Source organism: Microsporum canis, genomic scaffold (genome assembly GCF_000151145.1).
Source record: "Microsporum canis CBS 113480 supercont1.5 genomic scaffold, whole genome shotgun sequence".
NCBI classification, from domain to species: domain Eukaryota; kingdom Fungi; phylum Ascomycota; class Eurotiomycetes; order Onygenales; family Arthrodermataceae; genus Microsporum; species Microsporum canis.
The window spans coordinates 1,392,090-1,417,899 of record NW_003299165.1 but is presented as its reverse complement, the minus strand read 5'-3'; the positions used below and the strand labels follow the sequence as shown (position 1 = coordinate 1,417,899).

General features: G+C 46.9%; 12 protein-coding genes across 12 annotated transcripts; 8 read left to right on the top strand and 4 right to left on the bottom strand.

The window, feature by feature from the left end:
• Nucleotides 1-87: 87 nt before the first annotated feature.
• MCYG_05620 (uncharacterized protein) lies at nucleotides 88-435 on the top strand (the record flags this gene model as incomplete). Its single annotated transcript, XM_002845705.1, has 1 exon — nucleotides 88-435. The coding sequence occupies one exon, from the start codon at nucleotides 88-90 to the stop codon at nucleotides 433-435; it is 348 nt and encodes a 115-aa protein (XP_002845751.1).
• Nucleotides 436-1,034: 599 nt separating this feature from the next.
• On the top strand, nucleotides 1,035-2,399 carry MCYG_05619 (conserved hypothetical protein; the record flags this gene model as incomplete). Its single annotated transcript, XM_002845704.1, has 6 exons — nucleotides 1,035-1,405; nucleotides 1,459-1,913; nucleotides 1,966-2,032; nucleotides 2,198-2,235; nucleotides 2,298-2,334; nucleotides 2,369-2,399. 6 exons carry the CDS (start codon nucleotides 1,035-1,037, stop codon nucleotides 2,397-2,399), a joined length of 999 nt encoding a protein of 332 aa, XP_002845750.1.
• A 216-nt stretch (nucleotides 2,400-2,615) lies between these two features.
• MCYG_05618 (conserved hypothetical protein) lies at nucleotides 2,616-3,249 on the top strand (the record flags this gene model as incomplete). Its single annotated transcript, XM_002845703.1, has 3 exons — nucleotides 2,616-2,636; nucleotides 2,693-2,740; nucleotides 2,794-3,249. 3 exons carry the CDS (start codon nucleotides 2,616-2,618, stop codon nucleotides 3,247-3,249), a joined length of 525 nt encoding a protein of 174 aa, XP_002845749.1.
• A 450-nt stretch (nucleotides 3,250-3,699) lies between these two features.
• MCYG_05617 (DNA topoisomerase III) lies at nucleotides 3,700-5,763 on the top strand (the record flags this gene model as incomplete). Its single annotated transcript, XM_002845702.1, has 5 exons — nucleotides 3,700-3,790; nucleotides 3,819-4,109; nucleotides 4,134-5,173; nucleotides 5,218-5,604; nucleotides 5,659-5,763. The coding sequence occupies 5 exons, from the start codon at nucleotides 3,700-3,702 to the stop codon at nucleotides 5,761-5,763; spliced, it is 1,914 nt and encodes a 637-aa protein (XP_002845748.1).
• A 1,463-nt stretch (nucleotides 5,764-7,226) lies between these two features.
• Nucleotides 7,227-10,268, top strand: MCYG_05616 (kinesin family protein; the record flags this gene model as incomplete). The annotated part of the gene is made up of 2 exons (XM_002845701.1): nucleotides 7,227-7,426; nucleotides 7,502-10,268. 2 exons carry the CDS (start codon nucleotides 7,227-7,229, stop codon nucleotides 10,266-10,268), a joined length of 2,967 nt encoding a protein of 988 aa, XP_002845747.1.
• Nucleotides 10,269-10,957: 689 nt separating this feature from the next.
• On the bottom strand, nucleotides 10,958-13,151 carry MCYG_05615 (NPL4; the record flags this gene model as incomplete). The annotated part of the gene is made up of 4 exons (XM_002845700.1): nucleotides 10,958-11,206; nucleotides 11,281-12,757; nucleotides 12,820-12,950; nucleotides 13,050-13,151. 4 exons carry the CDS (start codon nucleotides 13,149-13,151, stop codon nucleotides 10,958-10,960), a joined length of 1,959 nt encoding a protein of 652 aa, XP_002845746.1.
• Nucleotides 13,152-13,514: 363 nt separating this feature from the next.
• MCYG_05614 (Y20 protein) lies at nucleotides 13,515-14,585 on the bottom strand (the record flags this gene model as incomplete). Its single annotated transcript, XM_002845699.1, has 5 exons — nucleotides 13,515-13,580; nucleotides 13,767-13,853; nucleotides 13,931-14,327; nucleotides 14,404-14,489; nucleotides 14,556-14,585. The coding sequence occupies 5 exons, from the start codon at nucleotides 14,583-14,585 to the stop codon at nucleotides 13,515-13,517; spliced, it is 666 nt and encodes a 221-aa protein (XP_002845745.1).
• A 927-nt stretch (nucleotides 14,586-15,512) lies between these two features.
• Nucleotides 15,513-16,284, top strand: MCYG_05613 (peroxin 11B; the record flags this gene model as incomplete). The annotated part of the gene is made up of 3 exons (XM_002845698.1): nucleotides 15,513-15,525; nucleotides 15,561-15,733; nucleotides 15,868-16,284. The coding sequence occupies 3 exons, from the start codon at nucleotides 15,513-15,515 to the stop codon at nucleotides 16,282-16,284; spliced, it is 603 nt and encodes a 200-aa protein (XP_002845744.1).
• Nucleotides 16,285-16,785: 501 nt separating this feature from the next.
• Nucleotides 16,786-17,631, top strand: MCYG_05612 (conserved hypothetical protein; the record flags this gene model as incomplete). Its single annotated transcript, XM_002845697.1, has 2 exons — nucleotides 16,786-17,014; nucleotides 17,045-17,631. The coding sequence occupies 2 exons, from the start codon at nucleotides 16,786-16,788 to the stop codon at nucleotides 17,629-17,631; spliced, it is 816 nt and encodes a 271-aa protein (XP_002845743.1).
• Nucleotides 17,632-17,918: 287 nt separating this feature from the next.
• MCYG_05611 (testosterone 17-beta-dehydrogenase 3) lies at nucleotides 17,919-18,905 on the bottom strand (the record flags this gene model as incomplete). The annotated part of the gene is made up of 1 exon (XM_002845696.1): nucleotides 17,919-18,905. One exon carries the CDS (start codon nucleotides 18,903-18,905, stop codon nucleotides 17,919-17,921), a length of 987 nt encoding a protein of 328 aa, XP_002845742.1.
• A 2,094-nt stretch (nucleotides 18,906-20,999) lies between these two features.
• Nucleotides 21,000-23,527, top strand: MCYG_05610 (uncharacterized protein; the record flags this gene model as incomplete). Its single annotated transcript, XM_002845695.1, has 2 exons — nucleotides 21,000-23,225; nucleotides 23,294-23,527. The coding sequence occupies 2 exons, from the start codon at nucleotides 21,000-21,002 to the stop codon at nucleotides 23,525-23,527; spliced, it is 2,460 nt and encodes an 819-aa protein (XP_002845741.1).
• Nucleotides 23,528-24,005: 478 nt separating this feature from the next.
• On the bottom strand, nucleotides 24,006-25,371 carry MCYG_05609 (RNA polymerase II transcription factor B subunit 3; the record flags this gene model as incomplete). The annotated part of the gene is made up of 3 exons (XM_002845694.1): nucleotides 24,006-24,939; nucleotides 25,011-25,251; nucleotides 25,326-25,371. The coding sequence occupies 3 exons, from the start codon at nucleotides 25,369-25,371 to the stop codon at nucleotides 24,006-24,008; spliced, it is 1,221 nt and encodes a 406-aa protein (XP_002845740.1).
• Between the last annotated feature and the right edge of the window lie 439 nt (nucleotides 25,372-25,810).

The window sequence follows — 25,810 nt, the reverse complement described above, 5'->3', positions numbered from 1 at the left end:
GGTGCTATTTTCCTCGTCTCTAGACCAGGTGATGGGTCGTCCTATCACATTCGATCTCATTACTTCAATATCACAGATCCCGCATCCATGACTACGAGCATGACAATGACATCAACGTCTGCCCCAGCGACCTCAATGCCAACCCCAAGCCCCATATCGACAACTACACCTCCTCAAGACGATTCCGGCTCTAAAAAATCATCGTCCGGGGCGGTCATTGGGGGAGCCGTGGGCGGTTCTCTGGGCGGCCTTCTCATTATTGGGGGGCTTGCTTACCTTGTCTGGCGATACCTCCGCAAAGAGAAAATCCTGCTAAGCAAAAACGAACCTAAAGAGCATGATTTTAACTCACTGGCAACTCAACAAAAAGTTGGGGGATGGGGGCCGTCAGAACTGCATGGTTCACCGTCACCGGTTATACATGAGGCTCCGTGAGTTAGTCGACTTAAGCGGTCTTTAAGATTTGGCGAGGTGTCACGGCGGTTAATAAGGTGGCGGGAGTACATATTCAACAACGACATTACATTGTTATCGCTTGTTACTCATCCTCTAACGAAGGTGTTTCGTTTTTTTTTTTCCTCGTAGAACTATTCCGCATCATCTTTCGTCTCATAAACACGCTGTTAAACGAAACAACGTTTACAGTAACGGGATCATAAAACTTTAACTTAATAGCCGGATCGTGCTCGGGCCATGCCGAGAGTCTATAGACTCTATTTTCTTTGTTTCCTTTGAAAAGAATGTGTTTTATTGTCCTGCTTTACTTTCGAATATTTTGTTGCCTATGGAAGATATTCACGCAAATCATCATGGCCCCCTGTCAAGTTCTTGCTCTGAACCCTGGTAGGAGGATGCAATCGCAGGGGAGGCTGTGCCGGCCCCTTTATCCGCATGCCCGGCGCTTAACCACTTGCGACAGTCATGCGTCGCTGGGTTTCTCTCTTGTCTTGTGGGAGTTAATCATCTTCACTTGACTCGCCTTGTCCTTGGTTTCCCATTAATTCCCCTTGCCTAATTCTCTAATGAGTATCGTTATGTCGATACGCTGGTCCCGTCGCCGCATTCACCTGCTACTTGCATCTCTGCTGACCACCGCTATCTACTTCTGCTTCCAAAACTTGGCTCCCTCTTCACCTCCTTTAAAGACCGAATCACGCTCTAGTCTTGGTGGTAATGCCCATGATATCAACGATCACGATACAGGCAGTGCGAAATCACCTATCGCGCTGGCCAAGCATGACGATGACACCGTCGAGATGGTAGTAGCTAGCATGAAGCGTGAAAACACCACATGGCTTCACGATTATCTTCCGGGATGGAAGAAGAATATTTACGTTGTGGATGACCACAACGCTGAATTAACCGTCCCAACGAATAAAGGAAGGGAGGCTATGGTGTTCTTAACGTGAGCAACTACGGCCCTCTAAAACCTGCTAGACATTCTAACTTTACCCTTAGGTATATAATCGATCGCTACGATTCCCTTCCTGAGAATGTTTTCTTCCACCACGCTGAAAGATTCCAATGGCATAATGACAACCCTGACTATGATGCGCTAACTCTCCTTCAACGGTTTCGTCTTGACCACCTCAAAGAAGAAGGCTACGCCAATCTCCGCTGCGACTGGGCCTTGGGCTGCCCCTCGGCAATTAGGCCTTTCGTCGATGCAACTAATACAGTACACGGTGAAGGTGTTACCTCGAAGCATATATATAAGCAATCCTTTGAAGAGCTATTTCCTGGCGAGGAGGTCCCAAAGACTGTTGCCGTTTCCTGCTGCTCCCAATTTGCAGTACGGCGGAAGACTATCCAAAACCGCTCGAGGGAAGAGTATATTCATTATCGCAAATGGCTACTAGATACCGATCTTGATGATGGGCTTAGCGGGCGAGTGTTAGAGTATGCGTGGCACAGTAAGTTTACACGAAACAACTAAAAAGCTATACAACGACTAATGGTTTGTAGTAATATTTGGTAAGGAAGCTATCCATTGTCCTAATGCTGGAACATGTTACTGTAAGATGTACGGACTGTGCGATATGAATTGCGACGAACAGCATTGTGAAGGCCAGTACACGCTCCCTAAATACTCGAACCTCCCGCACGGTTGGCCAAAGATAGGTTGGAATGGAGAAGATAGACACTGGTCAGGCCTGGAGTAAAGAGTTTGGCGGGTGATGCATATATTTTCCTATAGGAATGGCGTTGGTGGTGCTGGCGAATTAAACGTTTATGGTATGAAACATGATTATCCTGGGGATGATTTATTTAGAGACCTGGAAATGATAGGTTAACAGCATATAAGCGGACATATATTGACATTAATGGAGTCTGGTTGGTTTTAGTAATGCTAATGCTTTATACACAGCTTCGTCGTTAAGATGTCTATTGTAAAATAGATTCTAATGTTGAGTACCTGCGCGACAAGGCAGATAGAGAGGCGAGAGAGAAGAACAAAAAAAAGGCGAGGGTGGCAGGGACAATAGCAGAGGCGTCTCCCTTCGATCCTGAGACGTGGGAAAAGGCCACACTACCACGTAGGCTAAACAGAGCAGCAAAGTAACTCTATGGGTTGAAAGGTGAAGAAGTTGAAGCTACTAATTGGGGGAAATCGGATGAGTCAGCAGGATAGAAAAGCGACGTGATTCGCGCTGTGCGCAAAGGTCGGTTTTATACTTGAACATTTTCACAGCACAGCAGTACATACATTACTAGGTTAATTTGCTCACTCTTAGTTATGGTAAGTACATATCTAGAGAACAGCTAAATACCTCGAGCTGATAGCTTCTTTAGGCAGAGCCAACCTGGACCCTTCGGTTCAAAAACCACAACATCACAGTTCTACTCCTGGTATCTCCTGTTGAGCCGTTCGATTCCATAAAGGCTACCCTTTTAAAAGCACTGCAGAACCGTGGAATAAAAGAAATAAACGGACAGGTGGTACCTGACGACGCTGCAGATATCGAGTTCGGCGCGCCCCTTGACCGGAACAACCTGGAAAAGGGCTGGCTACCACTAGCAATACCTGATGGCAGAGCTGATAAGGGGACAGGGAAAGGGAAGAGTACTGTCTTCAACTCCAGCCCACAAGGGGCTGATCTTAGGGACGCCCAGGCTGTGGCATTCAGGTTCCGTAAAGCCTCAGAGAGGAGTGCGGTCAAGGATGGCGACCTAGAGATGGACCTGGACGACCCTGGATGGGATGTCCTGGTTCCCTCATATGATGATGAAGAGGATGAAAACGAGTGATGATACCGACTTCCCTAGCTATTAAATTCTAGCAATACGAACATCATGCTCGGTGTTTGGACATACGGCATGGTAGGCACGGCACGGCCTGTCTAGTTGTTGCAATTCATTTGGCGTGGGTCGAGACGCTCATGGCCCCAGACGCGAAGGCATTCTTCAGCTCGCTAAGACAGACCCACGGGTTATCTATTAAACGAGACTCTATCCCAAGTAGCTACTAGCACTATATTATAATATTCTACCTAGAAATTTGTTACGGACCACCTGCGGCACAGCCAGGTTACAGACAATGCCTATAATATTGTCGACTGGCCTTTTGCCAGATAGGCTAACACAATTTTTGCATACAGCTACTTACCTTAGGCCTGCGCATGTCCGGAGACGCGTCGTTCGGGGGTAGCATATACATTGCCTTTCCGATCTGTGTCAACGCGAAACACACGATCCGCTATGAAGGTGAGGACGGTGTTGTGCGTTGCGGAAAAGCCATCGATTGCGAAAGCAATTGCAAACCACTTGGGAGATCGAGTGATTACCGTTCGTGAGCACAGACCCGCGCAATCCGCCAGTCGAGCTAATGGACGTGCAGCATAACATCCAAGGCAATCCGTATGTGAAGAACTACGAATTCGACTACACCTTTCCGCAGTGGGGTCATTGCAGTGTCACGATGACCTCTGTGCTCGGCCACCTCCTCAGCCACGAGTTTGAGCCGCGATACAAGAGCTGGACGTCATGCGACCCATCTGCGCTTTTTGACGCTCGCATCGAGGTTTTCGTTGGTAGCAACAGCGAGCCTATCGCGGACAACATCAAGCGACACGCTCGCCGGGCCGACGTGCTCTTTATCTGGACCGACTGCGACCGCGAAGGTGAGTATATAGGCACCGAGATTCGGTCGGTGGCAGCACAGAGCAACCAGGCTCTGGGTCGCGCTGGCGGCACAGTAAGAGCACATTTCTCCAACATCGAAAGAACGCATATCATCCACGCCGCTCATCGTCCCGCCGATCTCGACGAAGCGCAAGCCAACTCAGTAGCTTCACGTATCGAGCTCGATCTTCGTGTGGGCGCAAGCTTCACCCGGCACCTCACTCTGAGCCTTCGTCCTATACTCCAGCGAGGCAATCTGTCAGAGGCCTCTCAATTAATCAGCTACGGGAGCTGTCAGTTTCCTACGCTTGGCTTCATCGTCGAGCGCTACTGGCGCGTTCGGAATTTTATCCCGGAACCATTCTGGAGCATCAAACTGATGCATCGAAAAGCTGGAAAAAGGGTGAACTTTAGTTGGGCTCGTAAACACCTCTTCGACAGAAGGACAGCTGTTATTCTCTATGAGCGGTGTCTCACTTCGCAGAATGCTCAGGTCCAAAAGGTCAAAACCAGGCCAACGAGCAAGTGGAAACCCTTACCGTTGACTACTCTAGAGCTTCAGAAGTGCGGTAGCAGATTCTTCGGAATGGACAGTCAAAAGGTTCTGCAGCTTGCAGAAAAGCTATATCAGAAAGGTTGGATTAGCTATCCTCGAACCGAGACAGATCAGTTCGATCGGGGTATGGACCTTCGCGGCCTCGTCCAGAAGCAGGCGCAGGGCGGCCGCTGGGCTGATTATGCAACGGCGCTGGTCGAAGGAGGCTTTTCGTGGCCCCGTAACGGACATAATAATGATAAGGCCCACCCGCCTATCCACCCGGTCAATTTCGTCAATCCAACTACGCTCTCACATGAAGAGCAGTGTATTCATGAGTTCGTCGTCCGGCGCTTTCTGGCATGCTGCAGCAAAGACGCCCAGGGGTCAAAGACCGACATTAGTATTCTCCATGGACCGGAAACATTCCATGCATCTGGCCTTGTAATATTAGAGCTCTCGATGTCTACCTTTACGATCGGTGGAGCAACCAAGAACTTCCCCCGTTCATCGAAGGCGAGGTCTTCGAGCCGACCGAAGCCATTCTCAGTGAAGGTAAGACGTTACCACCTGGATATTTAACTGAACCAGACCTGCTTGCACTAATGAACGCGAATGGTATCGGCACTGATGCCACCATGGCCGACCATATTGTCACAATTATAGACCGACAATACGTCGAAGCCAGAGCTCAGCCAAGGCAGGCGCGGCATGGAAATGACGAAGAAGAGCCCGAGGAGTTGCCAGCCCAAGCGAGAGGCAGAAATGGTCGTAGAGGTAGAACTGCAGTAGCCCCTCGTGGCGGCAGGAATAGCGGTGCTGGCCGCGGTGGCGCTATCACAGGTGTTCGGGAGTTCATACCCACGACGTTGGGGGTCGCTTTGGTTGAGGGTCACGAGAATATGGGGTTCGAGACTAATTTGATGAAGCCATTTTTACGCAAGGAGGTAAGATAACGTTCTTGATCAATCCCCGTCACGGGCTGCTGATGACAGGCGTAGATGGAGCTAAAGATGAACGCCATATGCAATGGGCAAACGACTAAGACTCAGGTCGTTAACGAAACCATCGAGCAGTATCGAGGGGTCTATGCTCGCATGCAGTAACATCCGGACGTCCTTCGTACGGTGAGGACTGAGTCTCGGTGTACCTACTACTCCGCTGATGTGATTGTAGGCTGTTCGGAAGTATGTTTTCGGTGAAATGAACTGAGGATTGTCGACCTCACCATCGAACCCTACCAGTTGCCGCGCTCCCAACCTACAATCCTATGCAAGAATAAATTCCGACTTGGCGTTGATTCCGCGCCGTCATTTGTTGTCAGCCGACCGACCACCCCGATTCCGTATATCAATGTGAATCATCATATTGATCTACCTCCAAGTACTCTCTCTGCAGAACATAACCTATTGACGTCCCCCTTTCATCTTATCACTAGTGCACACAATCCCACACCGCCCAAAATATAGTACGGGGTGTCCGCCTCCAACAATCCTGTCAACCTCGATTCCACCCTGTCGTTGCCCCCCGATGGGGCAAACAGATCCCACTCAAGTAGAGCAACTGATCAAGTACGAGTTGGCTTTATTGCTATTCTTTCCAAGGTTCCCCTTCCACGTTCTCCAGAAGCCGGTCTCGAGCAACTTCTTCCCCTTGCAATTACTCTTGTCGTAGGATCTAGCTTCGCAAGGCGTGTTCTCTGTCCACTTGAGGCTGTTTGCTCTATTCTTGGAGCGGATTAGTTAGAGCAATTGAAGTTGAAGATAACAGTACAAATTCGTGTATATGACGAGCTTAAGCTCATCCACCTACACGTTCTTGCTGCTATCATTTGACATGATGCTACATATATGCACGGCCAACCAAGCGTAGATCAATTCGCTTCGTTGAAATACAGCACCAATAAGGACGGTATATTTTAGCTAGTTATATGATAATTTCACAATGGGCGGCTTCTATTATTTATATTTCTAAAATACTGTAATGGCCGTATATGCCGGCAGCGATGATACAGCACATACCACTCGACCAAAAGATCATACACAGTGATGACGCTCGTCATCTCTGGTCGCTGCGCTGCTTATATGCTTGATATTGGATGCCACATGACGTGGGCTTGGTGGGCGCATGCTGCGTGGCATGACACAATAATATATATCGAACCTCTAATATTACGTTCTAATATAGAATAGTAGTGCTATAGTGGTAGAGCCTGTCGGAACGGTGGAACCACTATTCCGTAAACCCCTAAATTCCGGTATGGTTGTTACTGTGGCAACCGGCGCCGGATAAACATGAATGTTGGCAGCATCAACATTTGCCCTATCAGGTAACAGGTCGAGTTCGACAAATCTGCAGGGGAAGCTCACAAGATGCAAGTCTTCAAGTGTCTTTCTAGTCGCCATATTAACTACCAACGCATCTTTCTACTCCTCTCTCGAGTTATCTAAAACGCTTTTATCTTCTTATTTGCATATCCGCAGGACACACGACGCGCGAGATTCATTTGTTTACTCCTTAATTAATCTTTGTCCGTCATCGCCCACCAGGAAAAAACACCGGAAGCAAAATGGCGGCCTCAGGTGGCGCGTCTTCAATCCAAGTGACCGTTCGAGTGCGGCCGTTTACAATTCGAGAGGCTGCACAGGTCTCAAAATGCGACGATGGCATGGTTTTCATGGGTGACGGGTCCCTTGCTAGCAATGCTGCCCCTAAACTACAGCAAAAGGGCCTTCGCTCAATCGTCAAGGTGGTGGACGATAAATGCCTGTAAGGGAATCTTTGGACTGATGTCCTTATGCCTTTCCCGAGAGATCGCGAAGCTGACTTACAACCCACTATTAGAGTATTCGACCCCCCTGAAGACAACCCCTTACAACGGTTTTCCAGATCTGTCATCCCCAACAGAGCCAAACGTGGCAAGGACCAGACATTCATGTTTGATCGAGTATTCGACGAGAATACGACCCAGGGAGACGTCTATGAAGCATCTACAAAGCATCTCCTAGACAGCGTACTGGAAGGATATAATGCTACGGTCTTTGCCTATGGTGCGACGGGATGTGGGAAAACGCATACAATTACTGGAACCCCTCAGCAGCCGGGAATAATATTCTTGACGATGCAAGAATTGTTTGAAAAAATCGCAGAGAGGTCGGAAGAGAAAGTCACGGAACTGTCATTGTCCTATCTTGAGATATACAACGAAACCATTCGTGACTTGCTTCTTCCTGGAGGAAGCAAACAAGGGCTTATGCTCCGAGAAGACGCCAATCAGACTGTATCGGTTTCTGGACTGTCCACCCATCGCCCTCAGAATGTCCAAGAAGTGATGGACATGATTATGAGAGGAAACGAATACCGAACAATGTCCCCTACAGAAGCGAATGAGACATCTTCTCGGTCGCATGCCGTGCTTCAGATAAATGTGGCGCAGAAGGACCGTAATTCGGACCTCAATGAGCCTCATACAATGGCGACCTTGAGCATTATCGACTTGGCCGGAAGTGAGCGAGCCAGTGCAACAAAGAACCGCGGCGAACGACTTGTGGAAGGCGCTAACATTAACAAATCCCTTCTTGCTCTGGGTAGCTGCATCAATGCCCTCTGCGATCCACGGAAGCGCAACCACGTTCCGTACCGCAACTCAAAATTAACCAGACTGCTAAAGTTCTCTCTTGGAGGTAACTGTAAAACAGTCATGATTGTCTGTGTTAGCCCTTCGAGTCAGCATTTTGATGAAACGCAGAATACACTGCGCTACGCCAACAGGGCAAAAAATATTCAAACGAAAGTTACAAGAAACGTCTACAATGTCAACCGTCATATCAAAGATTTCCTTGTTAAGATTGATGAGCAGATTGCCCTAATCAATGAACTGAAACAACAACAAAAGGAATCTGAGTCAATCGCCTTTGCCAAATTCAAAAAGCAGAACGAAAAGAAAGAGGCTGTGCTACGTGAATCGTTTGCACGTCTCCGCAGCGCATATGAACACGCCTTACCCGATAGACAGGAGAAGATCGATTGTATGGTACGGCTTAGACAAGTCAGTCGACGGATGTCAGTGCTCTCCGCCTGGATTGCCGCATTTGACAATGTATGTGCAGCACGCGGCCAGGATGATACAATGCCGAATCTCCAGGCAATTCGCAAGTCTGCCCAAGGGATTCTTTTTGAATTGGAAGGCAGCCGTCAACATTACCATCAGAAAATTGGAAAGTCTTCTTGGGAAAGAACCTTGGATTCTGCTCTAGAAGTAGGAATCAAACAGATTCGCGAGTTGGAAACAAGTGATCATACGGATATCGAAAACCTCAAGCGGGAGGCCCAATTGTTGAAGTCTAATGCTGAATACGAAGCACTAAGTGCCGTATCAGAGCAAGATAAAACAGGGGAATTCGAGACTATTCAACGACTTCTTGAGGCTAACTTTGAAACCATATCAGCAATTGAACATATTATGCAACTTAGTGAAGATGAAGCCATTGATACTGGCAAAAAGATCCTTGGAAAACTTTTGGAAACTTGTTGTGCCAACACATCTAACGTTGTTAAACCCAATGGAAGCAGTCCTGCTAAAATGGAAGCATTCCCCCCTACTAGGAACGGCACCCCGAAGAGGCGTAAGAGGGTCAGTCTGGTCAGTCGAGTTTCTCTCTCGAAACCGCTTGTGCCTCCGGTCACAATAACTCCGCCAGCCAACCAAACGCCGATGAAAGGTTCTCCACGGAGGAGAAAAGGACCCGGATTAAGAAAGAGTGTCTATTTTACACCAAAGAAGTTAGGGAAACCTGCTAAGAGAAGTGTTAGATGGAAAGATGATGCCGAAGACGGTCCTCTCGCGGAATTCGAGAAAACTCCGCAAAAACCTCCTGCGTCGCCACAGCACCCATCGAGCTCGCCTTCTTCTCTCCCGATTCCAACTATGGGATCGTCTATTCCTCTACGGTCGGGCTCGAGGGAATCCTCTCCAATACCAACCCCGCCATCTATACCAAGTACGTATCCCAAAAACTCGAGATTCCAGGCTGGGTTTTTGTCTAAGAAAACCAATGAGGGTTCTCCCGGTCCCGCACCCGCGCCTCCTAGTTTAACCAGACTCTCCTTGTCGGACACGGAACAGCCAAGTCCTCTTCGCCAAATCAGCAATAGCAGTATTCTGAACCGAAAGTCGCTCGACCGTGAAAGCAATAACCGTTCGCCGGACGGTGAAGAACCCCTGAAAATCAACAAAGTAGACGCTGTGAGAATCGGTTCCGCCATGCGACGCATTTCCAGTGTCGGATCCGGACCCGGTGGATCTGCCAATCGAACTCGACGCCGTAGCCCGAGTGTTTCGTCGAATAGCCCTCCGAATGAAAATGCCATGTTTACTGCCTCCCAGGCCCGAAGGATGGTGAAAAGCGAAAAGGACCAGGAAGGCAAATACGGTGTACTGGGTCCCAGAACATTCCCTGTCACAAAACCTAACAACAATCAACGGCGAGTTACTTCTATGGACTTGGGCAGTTCTAGCAGAGACGGCATAAGATTTAGCGCAACTGCAATTCCTTCCAGCAGCCCACCTCGATCAAGCTTGCAGGGCACAGGGTCTAGTGCATGCCGTTGATTTTTGATTCCCCATTTTCTTTTACCCTGTTTTTCCAATTTTTACATAGTATTATACCAAATAATTTCCGCGCAAGGGGGTGGATTGTGGTTGGCGTTGTGTGGAAAATTAACTTAGCATTGCCGTTCGGTCTTCAATTCATTTTTTGTATTAATTGCTCCGTCTTTTCTTGACAGAATGTACCTCGCTTATGACTCTTTAATGAACAATCTTGCCTACATCATTATTTAATCATGGTTTTATAGACATAGGTTGGGTAGCATCCTTCAAGGTCAGCCCGGCTGTGTCGCCTCCAGCTTGGCCATATGACATATTACGTGCTAGCTACTGAAACTTATGTCTGCCGTTATTTAACAATGTACCCAATAGCTCCTCCAAATCTCACTCAAGTACCGTTGTCACTCCTTAGCCAATGATAGTAGAATGATGCAGGTGTTGAGAACATCGGCTAACCGCGTATCATCAAATGCCAGTGTTGTTTCCCTCAAGAATTACCAACTATAGTGGAAGCAATGATATAAGGAACGGAAGAAAATAGATATCGGCAAGAAGAGAAGGGGGAAGTTATGTTTTCGGTGCATCAAAGGGGTAGAAGGTTAAAATTCGCCAATGCAATGGTGAGAAAGCGGGTTGATTTCGAGCTCGGCGGAAGGCATACGGGACGGTCTAACGTGGGAGGATGACAGCGGTCATTCTAGGCTAGCCCCTCGAAACCTTTTAGCAAGTTGTTCACCATCCGAGTTTGAAATTTGGGAAGAGTGGAATGAGGAAGAAGAAGTTGGGGGTTCACGCCTAAAGGGCCAGGATCGTTTTGGGGGCGTCTCACCACTCTCCTGAAGTATTGTCACGAGCGTGGCCCAGCCAGCCGTATTAATCAATTGTACGCCATCGGCGGGATCATGTTTAGTAGCCACATTGCAAAGAAGAGCTTCCTCGTCCTATTTGAGGAAGATGGGTATCTTAGTCAGGTAGGGTTCTATGTTTATTGAGCGAATGTTAATGCTTCACTTACCTCACTTAGAATACCCATTCCATGTAGAAAAGCAAGGAGATGGAAGTTGGAAACTGCTTTGATGGCTACATTGGGATCACTGCTGCCAGTTAATTTACTAGCAACACGCCTTAGATCTTGGCTTTCACCAATGATCTCTCGGTTTTCAATTGGGAAAGAGGAGTCGGTGAATACTGTCGTTGGCATAGTTGGGAAGCCGTGGGTAAGCGTAACGAAGAGGTATTCAACAGGGAAGCTTGGGTTGGCGTTCTCCTGAACGCTGACCTTGTACTCATTTATTCTCCGGTAGAATACTTCGGGGATATAACGTGTGATGTTTGCACTATCTAACTCACTCTCTTGCTGAACCAGCATCACGGAGGGATCGGCTGATGGCTCGATGATGTCTGCCCGTACCATTTCAACGGCAGAGTTAGATGCCTGGTAGGCACTAATAGAGATGGCACCATTCTCATCTCCGCTCAAGACACAAGTCACGAAATTCGAACCAAACTGGCCTGTTTCACTCCATTTGCATGGTTTCGGATTCCGTGCTTGAAGCTGAGAGGCAAAGACAACTTCTAGCGAGGAGAGGTAGTAAGAGTCGATATGTCGTTTGCAGATAACAGTTCCATCTCCAGCACCAGAATCGATGAGGTCTGTGAAAATGACTCCTATCTTCTCCATACCGCACAGCCTGGCCACCTGGTCAACGTCCTTTTCATTCTCCCATTCGTGGAGCGTTACTCCATCCACCTCATCCACTTGCGGTGGCTCGTATATAGCCTGTACCACGGCCTTAATACCAAGCGGCACCTCAGTGTATTCTTCATAAGTCCCGTAGAGGAATCCGATTCTCTGGGAGCCAGTTTTCCGCCAAAAGTCCAGTAGTGAGTTAATCAGGTCAGGAGAGGAGAACTCAACATGATCAACCATTCGGAACTGTTGTGGTTGTAATGTTATGGCACTTGGCTGGCACTTGGTACATATGCCGTCAGGCCAGGCTGGATGTCCGGATGGGCAATCTTTCTTCACCCTATAGAAAGGTTCCGATAGGGGAGGCATGTAGGAGCTCTTCAGCTCTGGTTTATTGGTGGAAGAGTTAATTTTACGAAGATATGAATTGAATGAAAGGTGCTTTATCTTCTTTTCAGCCAGGTATTCAGGGGCGTATGGCTCCAACGGCATGCAGTAATCGCACATTCCTTTGGGGCCGTGTCTGCACATCTTTTGGTCAAATGGACGGGGTATCTTTCCATCTTTAGTGTCTAGTCGGTTGTCCAGCTCTGACTGTCTCACAATTTCCCAGGGATTCTTTATTATCGCTGTTGGGGAGGTTGGTTGTCTGGTAGATGATGGTCCATCCTGTTTAGGTACGGCGCCGCCATCTAAACGGTGGGATGCCTCCTGTTTCTTGATACCTCCAGATGGGTCATTTGGGACACCATTAGCAGGTGATTTTTGCACATCATAGCCGACGAAAAGCTTATCACCATGACTGTATCCTCCCAGTCAGTCATAAATATCCTTCCCCATGCCAAAACCACGGAAACGACTCACGATAGCCCAACCCTCTGTATAGAAATGCCTTTTAGTGTCGAAAGATTTCTCTCCTGGCCACCAGTGCCTATGGGTTTATTTGAAAGAGAAACGGAAGATGGGTCGGTATCTTTGGGTAAGTTCTCAAGTATCTAGTAGAAGTATGGAGTGGTCAGAATACCTTTCACCAGAGAGAGAGAAAATCCGGATACAGGTTAAGTAAAAGAGTACGGTGTCAGTCAAGAAAATACCTTTGGCAGCAGAGATGTAAATTGTTCAGTCGGGCTAACCGTCAACCGAAACTGGCCGTTCCGGCTCTCAAATCTTAGGATTATTGGCCGCGGGGAAGCCATGACTGGAGTAGAGAGGGAGCAAGCTGTACCATTTGCTATACTGGGAGTGGAAAGGAATAGCCAGATATGTAAGATAAATAGAATCAGGAACGTATGTTGGTGCGAACGGAGCTGCTGAAAGGCATCGGTGGCAGTTGTACTTTTTTTTCTATGAGTTGTTGTTGCTGCGAAGGCAGCAAGTTCCGTCATAGTGAACCATGTCTTAAAGCAGCGGCATTTTAGGGTATTTTTCGCATTAGAACTCAACGCCGCTTTAACACGCTCATCTAGTCAGCTTTCAAATTTATATAAGAACTTCTTCGACATCAACGCGAATTCACCGATTTGCTCTTGATTCTTTTACATTCTAGACTGGAAACATAACTAAGGACTGGTCTGTTGATTATTTATAGCGGCAACATGCACATATACCCGGTGATTTAACTGAGACTAAATCTCCTTAATGGACAAAGAGGAATTAGAAACGAAGGAGGTTCACATTCATTATAGAGTAGAAATACTAAAGAGACCAGATCTTATCTTCTCTCTCTTCAAAGCATGCGTCCCGAGTAACGCTTCAGAACCTGGTCCGCCCAACTTTTTTAAATTATTAAAAAACGTTTACACAAGCTTGACCTTTGAGACAGTCTCATAAAAGCATTTGCCTTGTGTGACGGCGAGCTCGAGCTCAAGAGCACTGGGCTGACGGGAACCATCGGCACCCTAAGCAATTGATGAATGTTAGACGCCATGCAATGATGCAAGATGGGACTCCAACGAGTCCAAAAAGGGTAACTTACGGCGAAAGTTCCAGCGCCCCATGGACTACCTCCGCGAACTTCTGAAAGGTTGGCTAGCATTGGGAATGTGTTCTTATAACCCAATGGGACGAAAATCATTCCATGGTGGACGAATGTGCTCATGCAGGCAATGACGGTGGATTCCTGGCCACCTCCAGGGGTACCGGTGGAGACAAATGCTCCCACGTACTTCCCATGGAACCCTCCCTTGGCCCAGATGCCACCCGTCTTATCCCAGAATGCCTTCCACTGAGCAGGGAAGTTGCCATAACGAGTGGGAACACCGAACAGAATAGCGTCATACGAGGTCAATTCCTGGGGCTCGATGACTGGGTACGCCGACTTGGCCGGCGCATGCATCTTGGCAAGGACTTCTTCGGGAAGAGTCTCAGCAATCCTGAATTCATTGGTGTCAACCCGTGAATATATCGACAGAAAATAAGACATTCAACCCGGAGGAGGGATTAACTTACTGGAAAATGTCGGCAGTACCGCCGGCTGCCTCAATCCCCTTCTTCTCAGCTTCGGCCAATGTCTTGATGTGGCCGTACATCGAGTACTATAGAAGATAGCTGTCGTTAGAAGCCATCGCTCAAGCACTGCGGGGAGCCTATGAAGATCTTACAAAAACGATAGCAATCTTTGGAGCCGCCATGATGAAGGGGAGGCTGGACTAAGATGATCTCAGATTATGAAGTGGAAGACAGAGTGATGATTTGATTCCTCTTGAATTGCGAAGAAGCTTGTTACGTCTTTTTAAAGCTATGGCGAGGGGGGTTGGAGGGGTTCTTATACCTTATGCCACATACAATAAACATGTTCCGTGTTGGAAAGAAAGGTCCCTTACTATGTATCACCTACGGGACGAAGGGCCACGACGGAGCCTGCGAGACTGCAATGACGTAAAAGTGGCCAGAACAGCTTACGAAAACCTTACAAATGGTTAAATAAGAAGTAAAAAGCCTCCTCCTCCAAGCTTGGGTTTACTTACTCGCATCTTATTAACGATTAACAATCATGAGGAGAGTCGAGGAACCTTGGGAAGTTACTCCGTCCCCTCTCGTGCCCCTCTCGGACTTATGCACGTATATCCCTTGTCTTCTTACTCGATAACTACTTTGTATTTCGATCTTATCTTGCATTCAAAAAGAAGAAAAAAGAAAGAAAAAGAAAGATTTCTACATATGACCAAGACTTTAGTAATCAACATATCAGGTCATGTGACACGGACTGCGGGCGCAGCCTGAAACATCCCTTCAATGCCTCGCCCAAGGAAAAGAAAAGGGGGGCTTTGGATGGACAGAATTTTCTTAGAAAAGAAGTGATTCTGCAGTTATTCATAATTGAATATATTCATAGCTAAACTGCTGTTGAGTTTGAACGTACAATGGCGACACCTCGGCCCTGGACGACCCAGTTCTCCAGGTATATCAACTCTTCTCCTGGCATAGAGAACACCTTACGCCTCCTCCAGTTCTCTTGTGTCGTGGTAGGGTCTCTTTCGGGGGTCTCTTCCTCCCCTTGGTCCAGAGCTGGGAGTCAGTTTGCGTTGGGTATGTACTTAGAGTATAAGAAAAAGAGCATGGATGCTGGCCGTCAGCATTCCCTTGTTTTTAACCGGGTTCTATAGGTCGTCGCTATTTTCGATACTTCAAGTTTATCGACTATTTTGAAAATGCGTGGACTGCGTATACCTTGAATGAGAACACTGCTTCTCACAAGGGAGGATCCATTGCATCAACTCTTGAATTCTGCAAATGGGGTCTGCTGGGGGTCTACCTTTTGCTTGAAGGCGTTACAATCGTAGGTTCTTGCTCTTAATTTGGACGGACTTGGATATGTAGCACTTTGATCAGACTGTTTAAAACGGGAAAACGTACGATATTCGTACCTGATTATGAAATGGTAACTGACGATCTCCTTCCCTGTACACATAGTTTGACGCACTAGGGGTCCAAAAAACGGCCTGGGGTGACAGAGCCTTGCTTGAGAGCAATAGGTTCTGGCTATATGCCCTTGTCTTCTCGCTCTTGAGCACGCTCTGGCAGATGTTCCAGTTATACCGGGACGCAAAGACTCCAGCAGCCCAGAAAATCAAACAGAAACCCAATGTGAAGAGCAGTCAGAAGCCATCAACCGAAGGAAAGCAAACCACCAGCAGCGCAGACTTCACCGTCACCAATCAGGCCTTGGTGAAGGACATTATCATCACTAGCTGCGATATCCTGATTCCTGGATATCTTGTTGGCTGGATCCCGATATCTGCGCTGATGATGGGCAGTGCTGCAGTTGTGAGCACTCTTCTTGTTGGTCGAGACCGGTGGACCCAGGTTCAAGCGAGCTTCAAGCAGTGAACTGGACCTGTTGTCAATAGAAAGTATACATATTGGGCGCTAAAGCAGCGTTCATGTCGTAAATTCATAGAGTATATAATAGATATTTAGAGACTGGAAGCGTGGCTTATATATACTAACTAGTTATAGAAAATCCCTCGTATTCTTGTTTTAGCGGATAACTAGACGGCTGTCTTGCCCGAAGAGCTTAAACTCCGCCACTCGGTAAGAGATGCTGGCGTGTATTCTGTCGAACCAACATCGTGGGAGTTTGACGCTTAGATTAAAGCCCAGCTAAGACCCTATAGTCCTCGTATCTGAGCCTCTATCACAGCCTCCTGGATACGATGAATTTCCCTATTCGGTCTTCGGGCCTGTCTCAAGGCACACCGACTTAAGGTATATATATAACAAGATGCGTCGTGCGATCTCTTTCTTATATTTCATCTCAATTCATCACAAAGATAAATGACCCAAGCTAGCACTGCAACTATTTACGAACACACATCACACTCCATCAATATGGCCACTAATGCTATGGACTCGAAGGGTCCAGCAGACTTCCAAGCTGAAGTCAACCAACTATCCGAGAAGGAAATGGAAATTCTTAAATCTTCTGCCGCATCAGACACGGATATTGAGAACGAAGCACCACCTGCATATTCAGAGTCTACCTCAACTACTCTCCCTCGTGATGGACTACATGCCTTTGTGCCTGGCAGATCACTCTATATCAACTCTCGCGGAATCGGTATGATCCGTTTCCCAACCCCATCATCAGAGTTAGAGATCGGAATTCATAACCCTGACGGAACGCTGGCCTATGTGTCTACCAGAGAAAAACGTTGCTCGGGGGATGCAACCTTATCATCACCGAAGCTAGGCAACTTATTGAGCACTTCCTACTTCTTCGGACCCGGCCGCAACCCTATTATCCACCAGCTTTATCCAACCCCATTCAATGCTGGTGGTGATGATAGCAGCAAAGGCATTAGCGTGGCTGGGAAGTTTATTTCACGAAACGCATGTTTCGAAATGCCTGATGGCTCCATGTTTGAATGGAGGTATACCCGACTAGGTTATGATGGAGGTGGTAGGAGCAAGCTGCTTGTTCTTGAGAAAGTTGAGGGTGAGGGTGATGGGTCACGCAAGAGAGTTGCGCAACTTCTTCGGACCAAGGAAACGATCCCAGAAGGGAGTTCGAAGCATAAAGCTGGATGTGGTGGAGAGCTGATTCTGGATCAAAACGCTCATGTTGAGATTGACGAGGCGGTTATTGTTGGTACTTGCCTTTTAATGTTGAAGAGGGAGATTGATCGACGGAGAGCTATCCAAATAATGGTTATGGCTGGCATTGCTGCTAACTAGTACTGACAATGTGAGCTTTTACTGTTATGGCTGTTCTAGCGTTTCCGTTTCTTATACATACCTATATTGCAACTTATGTTTTAGAATGCTTTTAGACTTTGCTGTATACTGCTACTTTGGATTAATTGAACGATTTAATTATTTACATCACAGCATGTTCATTATTTCGTATGCTGAATGATAGTAACTTGCCGGGCTTAACTCAGGCTTGGGATAGACTTCCTCTCCACCACGGCAAAGATAAGAAACATTATCTAATCAGGCGCAAAATATGTTGGCGGAAGCACCTAGCTTGCCATGGAAGCCATTCGCTTCTTATGAGCTGCCTTCTTTTCCTTAACAGCATCAATAAACAGTCGCCTAGACACGCTCTCGGGCATGATTTGAACCATGGTCATGGCAATCCAGTGAGGGAAATAACCAGAAACAATTGCATCCCTATCAGCTCCAATCCTCTTCAATGCGGAACGCGCATACACCTGAGAGTTAGGGATCAAAAATCCTTCCTTAACAATATGTGAACCACTCCTAGCTTCACCAAGTATTAAAACTTGGACATTAATGTCTTTTCCTTCCATTTGCATCTCCATGCTTAACGAGTTGGAGAATGCAGCAACAAATCCTTTTGTTCCAGTGTATACACTGACGTATGGAGACCCATGAGCAGCTACGGAGCCCATATTTAGAATCAGCGAGGGTTGCCGCTTCGTCTTCTTGGAAGTGGTAGAGGGGGGGTGGTCTAGCAGCGGAATGATGAAACGGGTAAGTTGCACCATGAAGCGGATGTTGACATTGAGTACGGTATCGATTTGTTCTCCCGTGTATGCCTCGTAGGCTTGGAACAGACAATCAGGCGGCAGGCAGCCCATTCCGCCGACGTTGTTGATCAGAATGGTAAGGTGAATATCCTGTAACACTTTGCGCAAGCCAGATAAGGTGGAAGACTCCAACAGGTCCTTCGATGCATCGCAGACAAAATGGCGAGTCTTGATGGCTGGGTATTGATCTTGTAGGTCCTCAGTAATAGCCTGTAATTTTTCGCAGTTTCGACCGTGAAGAACAAGGTTAAAGCCATTCTTTGCTAGCTCGTAGGCCATAGAACGGCCAACTCCGTCGGTGGCCCCTGTGATAAAGGCGTACGACTCTTTCCCATCGTGTAAATATTTGGGTAGCCGGGAGCGATGAAGGAATTTGTATGCAACTGAGAGGAGATTGACGAGGATACAGACGACTGTCGCGACCCCTATGCATGCAAAAACTCTTTCCCATATCATGACGTTCTATTCTGTAGGCCTAAGGGAGATATCTTTTTAATCGGGTGCCCTTTTTTACGTATTGCGTAGTCTGGTTGTGGACGAAGAGGTTGAGGGAAGCTTTTGATCAGGTTGTTAAACTAAGCTGTGGTGGCTTGAGTGAACTAACTAATTTGAACTTAACCCCTCAAATATTCCAGAACTAATGCCATATAACTAGAGCACGCATCTCGTCGTACCTTGTTTCTCAGACATTATATTATGTTTAGTTCGTAGAACCATGTATGAGGCTCTGACGGTGAGCTCCACTTCTACCATGAGCCGCATAACTATTAGTTTGAGCGGAACATTAAGAGCTGTTGTCCGACCCTGGCCTGAAAGCTAGTTAACTGGTTACCTAGTTAGTTATTAAACCTGCCAACGAACAATTGCTTGTATGAATAAATAAGAGCAATACATATATTTTGCTGTGACTAGGATGATTAAGACCACTGTACTACAGTTGGCAGTAGTTGTATGAATATTTCCTTCATCATATTGTCGAGTTCAATGGCCATTCTCCTCCTAACTCTTGTTATTATGCGGAGACTATAAACTACAATCTGTTGCAAGGGCCTCCAATCCTAGCCTGTATTACTAGAGTGTTCCGTAGCTGTTAATGTCAAAATATCAAGAATATCAACTACTTTTTGATCGGACTATAGATGGGAACCCAGGCTTGGAAGTTACCTAGATAACTATATCTCGCCGCGTGAGGTAACTAAATTGAGGCTTCATTTCAGCATTTCTGAATTGTGAAGTTGGTTAGAAACTGCGTTCAGTATTCGATTTGAACAGCTAAATCATATATGCTGCCAGATAAATCTGTTATTCGAGGTCCCAAGCAGTGTTAATGACTTTATTTATCTCACAGATGACCTCGCTCGTTAACCGTCTTCAAGGCAAGCCAATTGGGCAATATTGCTGGGAGTCCTCAAAAGTAACCAGCTTGACTAAAGGCCTTCTTTACAAGAGAAATGCCAAATATAGACAACAATATTAACAAGTATTCACTATACTTGATACTGGCGGTAGGGTAATATTAGTCCAGGCCTCGTGCAAGATCATCTTCATACATGATAAGTCTGACACATGGGGATAGTGGACCCGAGGAGTAATAAATTAGTGAGAAATTCATGGTATTAGAGTATGCAGGTTTATTGCCCTTGAGTTTACTACTTGCAAACTCTCCGCAAATCCCCCAACATCGGCCATTGTTAACGCAATCGCGCAGTGTATCAATGGCCGTTCTGAAATTCTTGTTTCTAGCTCTTGTTTGCCCTTTGGCTAGGAGTTATTCTCTATCCAACCAGGTAGCTTGAGGTTCAGGTCACCTAATCCAAAACAAATTTTTGTCACCTTTACATTCCCTCCTTTAGGAGTTAACAAACTTGCGCTGCAAAAGCCTCGCGAGTGGCATTTATTGCATAGTTTTTAGCTATCTTCAACATAGAGCGCCCGTTCTCCACTAGCCCCTCGTAGTCGTGCTTCGTTTGGTTGATCCAACCTAAGAAGTATGTGCAGATCCCAGGTAGCTTATCCGCATCCAGTTTTGTCCGGATGGGGCCCAATACTCTCGAAGCCTAACATAAGGCTTCTAAAAGTGAACTTCAGTGTGGTATATAGCTTGACCCTGTCGCGATATAAGTTTGCTCAGCGCTGGTTGCTAATTTTCTAGTGCGAGCAGCCGTAGTCCAGTAATGCCTCTTAGGGCTAGACATGGTTCATCATCCGTGGAGTTTAGAATATTGTCAAATACAGAGTATTGACCATCATCTTATCGTTCGCTATGTCTCTTTTTGCACAGATAGCTAAATGTTAGTAGTATTATTATGTAATAATATCTAGTTTTGCTCTTGACGCCTAGCCGCGGGAGAGAGTCACGTGATAACTTTATGATATGCGTAACATGGCATGACCAATAAACATGTGCATAAAAGTGGAGATAGCCTATTTAGACGCGATCATTGCAAAACTTGGAGAACGCGTTTGTCAACAAACATCCCATCTTCATTTCCATTGTGGGCTCTCTTGATTGAAGGCTAAAGAATTTCATTTTGAGAACCGGGAGCACAAATGGCCCGAAGACTCCAGACAACTCGGCGCAATGAGCCTACTGTTTCCACTGTTGGAAGCTCCGGTTGGCGGTCCTTGGATAATGAGTTAACTGGGTATGACGCGGGTGAAGGCACTGCATCTATAGGTCAGAAACTAGCAGATGGGTTTGAAAGGGATTATGCCATTGATATTTCATCATTGCTTACGCCAAATCCGCCAAAATCCTTTCGCCAGTCTTCTATTTCTATCTCAGCCGACCAGGCGAAGAATAAGAGATCGGGCTCAAGAACAGAAGGTTTACCAGCCTCAGCCCAAGGTATCAAGCTTAAGGGGATACCCCAAAACAGCAGAGAAAAACCGAAATTCTTTAAGGATAACGCTCCACGCTGTCTGAAGAGCAAGGGGAACCAAGAGATCAACCTGCACTCACTGCATCCGTTACAACCCATCCCAGAGTTGGATGTCACTGCTGAATTACGGAAACTCTGGGATGAGCCAAGGACAAGACCAACTGCTCCTCCTGTCTTATGGGATGACTCGAGGTATTTTCACATTGGAGAATCTTCTAACCGAGCTAGAGTTGGTAGTGCGGCGGATGCACCAACAGCCATTTCGAATTCCTCAGTGGGACTTTGTGGATCTGGTAGATTCAGAACAAATTCAAAGCATAGAGGCAGATTGAGTGATAACTCTAAGGGATTAAAACTTCATCCTAGCCCTCCACCATCGCCTGCTCCCTCCGACGTGCTCTACGATGATGGAATGAGCTCTATCATAAATACTACTACGGCTGTTTTTCCTGACATAACTCATGGTTCGCAAAGGGTGTCCACGCTTAACCCAAGCTTACCACTATCCCCTGCTCCCTCGGATGATCTCCGTAGTGATGGAGTGAGTTGCCCGGATTCCCCAGCTTTGTTTTGCAGTGCGTCCCATAAGTTTAGCCTTCGGACTCGGGGTCGCCCTTTAAACGACTCGAGAACTACCCCTCAACTTCCAGTCCAGCTTCTCGAGACTGCTACCACAACTTTGGCCTCTATGGACAATGAATGGACTAGCCAAAAGCAGAGGTTTATGCCACGGCAAAGGCCTCCATTACGTGATCTTTCAAGTAATGGATTGAGAACGAGGAACGCTCTCCATAAGCATGCTCAGATCTGCTCTACTAGCAATTCAAGTTCACATAAAGAAAATTTCCACCCGCACAAAATGCCTCAACTACATTTCGAACACGGCCCACAAAGTGGAAGGAATAACATCCCTAGGAACCGTTCGGACATCTATATCAGTTTTTCTGACGCTCCTGTTGGAAAAAACAGGGCTTCTATGAACCTCGGCTCTGATAACGACACGGGCCGACTGAAAAAACAAACAACCCGATTCTCACAAAACAAAGTGGCCAGCAGCAAAGAATTTTTACCATCTGCTGATGCTTCTCCGAAGATAGACATAGAACTTCAAGTTACCTCTAGTACCGTACAGCACAGCCCTGACGCTGGATTTGTGTCATCTGCTGCTTCTGGTTCTGATGCTGGAGTTGATAGTGTCGATAATAAACCTCGCCGACCCTTGTCAAGGAGTTCCCGGTTCTCTAGGCCTCCCGCCTGCTCTGCTTCAGTCTCAAGCTTTCAAGATGTTGATGCTGACCCCTCATTAACAGCTTTGGTAGAAATTTCATCTACTAAGTCAGTGCAAGAATCAAACTTGGTTAAGGGGCCTCCGGCGGACAAACGTCCAAACCAGGAACTTTCTGGATCGCTTACGCTCGTGCTCGACCTACAAACCTGCTTGCAGCGTCTAGAGAAAGAGAATGAAGCTCTGAGCAGGGATATCAGGCGGCTAGGCCGTGAGAACCTAGCTCTCTCTGACAGAGTGCAGGCTTTAGAGGCGGCCAATTCTACCACTGGAGCAAGGATTGGGGAGTTGAGCGACGAGAATCTCAGCATGAGCACCATTCTGAGAACTCTTCACAAGGCAACTAACGCTACAGACGAGAAAGCCCAGACGCTAATTGGGGGGATTTCAGGGTTGTGCGACAAGGAAATCACCCGCGAGCAAACATGCCTTACAGTTGACGACAGCTTAAAGAAATTAGCAGGGAACCCCCTTAAGGATGATCGAACTGAAATGTTGGATTCCGGAACTGTGGCGAGCCATCGGCGGGATACAGAGAAAGTAGTTGATCCCGTTGCTACTACATCAGGGGAATCGCCCTTAGATGATACTCTGTTGACACTAATTGATGTATGCCCATTATCCTTCCTCTATTCTCCCATAAACAAAACTTAGCTAACAGTCAATCCTCTTAACAGGAAAGCGCGATTGAAGACCTTAGGCGGAAATTGGAAATAGCCCAGAGAGGTAGCAGGTGTGTTAAAACCTGCCACATACCCAGCCTTTGTCGCAGCATCTCCATACCACCTCTGTCTCAGGCTCTTGCGGAGATTGGTTTAGGAGTAGAAGTATCAGAGTCGGACTCCCCATGGGTAGAGGACGATCCCTCAACATTGCCCCCAGTTAAAAGATGGGTACAGCGCGGACAATAGAAGAAAGTGGCCTTGCGTACAGATTTCTTGTGTCTCGTTTTGTAGTATGTAATGAGCTATGCCTAGGGTGCTTTTTGTTATTTCTTTTTGGGATACATAAGGGATTTTGGGCTAGGAATATTTCCTAATATATGAAGACACTCTTTATAATTACAGTTAAAGGACTGCCGCTTACAATCACCGGTAAGCCACATGTTGGCTATCAGGGGCATAATACGAACATGCCATCCTTCAGAGCAACCAGGAGGACCTTGAAGGGTATTGGTAGCGTTTACCACCGCTAGATACCTTGAGGAGGGAGGTTACCCAATTCTCGAGTTCCATAATATAGACTTATCCAACTACCTCAAGGTGGTTGAGTGGCTATTTCACGGTTGGGTTGGGAAATGATAGTTCCTAGATTATGGCATATCATTAAATTAGATTATATTTTATTTCTACCAACGCCCTTGAAATTAGGTAATGATGATATGACAATCTAGAACACATCATCACTATTTCGTAATATAATCTCCGCCCCCTGTGCTCTTCGTTTGGCAGGTAAGGATGATGGTGGAGAGAGCTTTGAGGATGTCTTCTGAGCCGGTGGTGTAGTTCTAGATGCGGATGGTGCTGGAGCTGACTTCTCTCTTGCAGAGACTTCCTCGCTAACGAAACACCCGAGACCTGCAAAGGCTTCCAGTAGGGTCCTCTCATAATACTCCCGCAGATCATATCCACCAGCAAGAACCCTCATATCCTCGCGTAATGGGTCAAGGTATGTAGACGGATAATGATCTCGGAGTTCATAATAGTCACGGCTATTAAGTGAGACAGCACCAGCAAATGGATCATATGGTTTCTCCAGCTCAGGGGTTTTAATCTTTCTCAGGCCCTTGATCAGTCCTCCACTGGAAGCGGCAGTATTGCCGATTACAGATCCAGTGGCTCCAGTAGTCAGTGGGCCCTTGGTTGCGGTTTCTGCAGCACGTAAAGCAGCTTGTTTTCGTTTCATTCGATCTTCCTCGCTGCGCCTGGCCGAGGATTTCTTAAGCTGATGAGCCCTTTCAGACTCACGGGCTACTGCTTTAGCATCCTCTGCATCCCCAGAGACTAGACGGGCAATTATATCTTCGCGACTAGCAAGTTTGGCTTTTCTTTCATTCTCGTAGTCTTGCCTAGCAGCCTCACGCCGTCGACGGAGCTCCTCCTGTTCCACAGATTGGTGTAGTTCAAAGGATGCATATTCCTGCCTGGCCAGGTCCTTGTTATGACGTATAGAAGCGGAATTTTCGGCAGAGTATTGGGCTAATTGGGCTTCTGTTTTGGCCACGTCAGTTTCGTGTACGAGGTTGGCTATTATCTCCTCTCGTTGTTCTAAGAAGTCATCCCATGCGCGTTTATTATCAAATTCTTCTTCACGCCGATTTAGGCTGTATAAAGCGTCAGCGTTCATCAAGGTTGTTCTTTGAAAGCATCACGATAAGGGCGTGGAGAAACATACATTCCCATAACCCGCTTTCTGATGTCAACCTCCCTCTCCACCGCAAGGTCCCCAAATGTCTGCTTTCGGAATTTATTTTTTCGGAGAGTTTTGCGGCAGCCTGCGACTGGACAAGGTGCAGGGCCGGAGGAGAAGATGCGATCTACGCAGGATTCGCACATTTTATGGTAGCATTCCGGGTTTATGAGAAAACGCATGTCCGGATTGAGGTACCTGGACGACTTGCAGACAGGACAAACTTCTGCGAAAAATAAAATTCCAAGCGTCAGCAGATTGAGCAGTAGCAAGAAATTTACGCCGTATCTGTATACTTACCGTCATCGTCGCCCTTTTGGAGAGAGCCATTTGCTCGGGAAGACATCTCATTAACGATGGAGAGTAAGTACCGGTACTGGGCTCTCAGGAGGTGGGCGAGAGTGGCAGCAAGTTCGGACTACATTGAGACGCTCTTTTATGGTATCCAAGTGGAAAATAACCAACTGGTCGCTCTCTCAAGGGCAATTTCATTTCCAGCTTCTGTCTTTCTTCCTCGACAGTGCAAATAAAATTTTATCACGTGATAGAGCTCTTGGAGCCTCTACTGGCCCAAGCTTCCGCCTACCCTATTTTTATTTTTTATCTTTTCGCTTTCTCATCCACCAACTTCATCCCTCCATCATCTTCCGTGTCAAGGTGTTGTGATGGCTCGGATGATACAACCATCCCGCTCCTTCAACCTACCATGCGCTTCGTATAACATCTCTAATATATCAAATCTACTGGCCTCAGACGCTTCCGTCCACATGCCAAGCTAAAGTCAT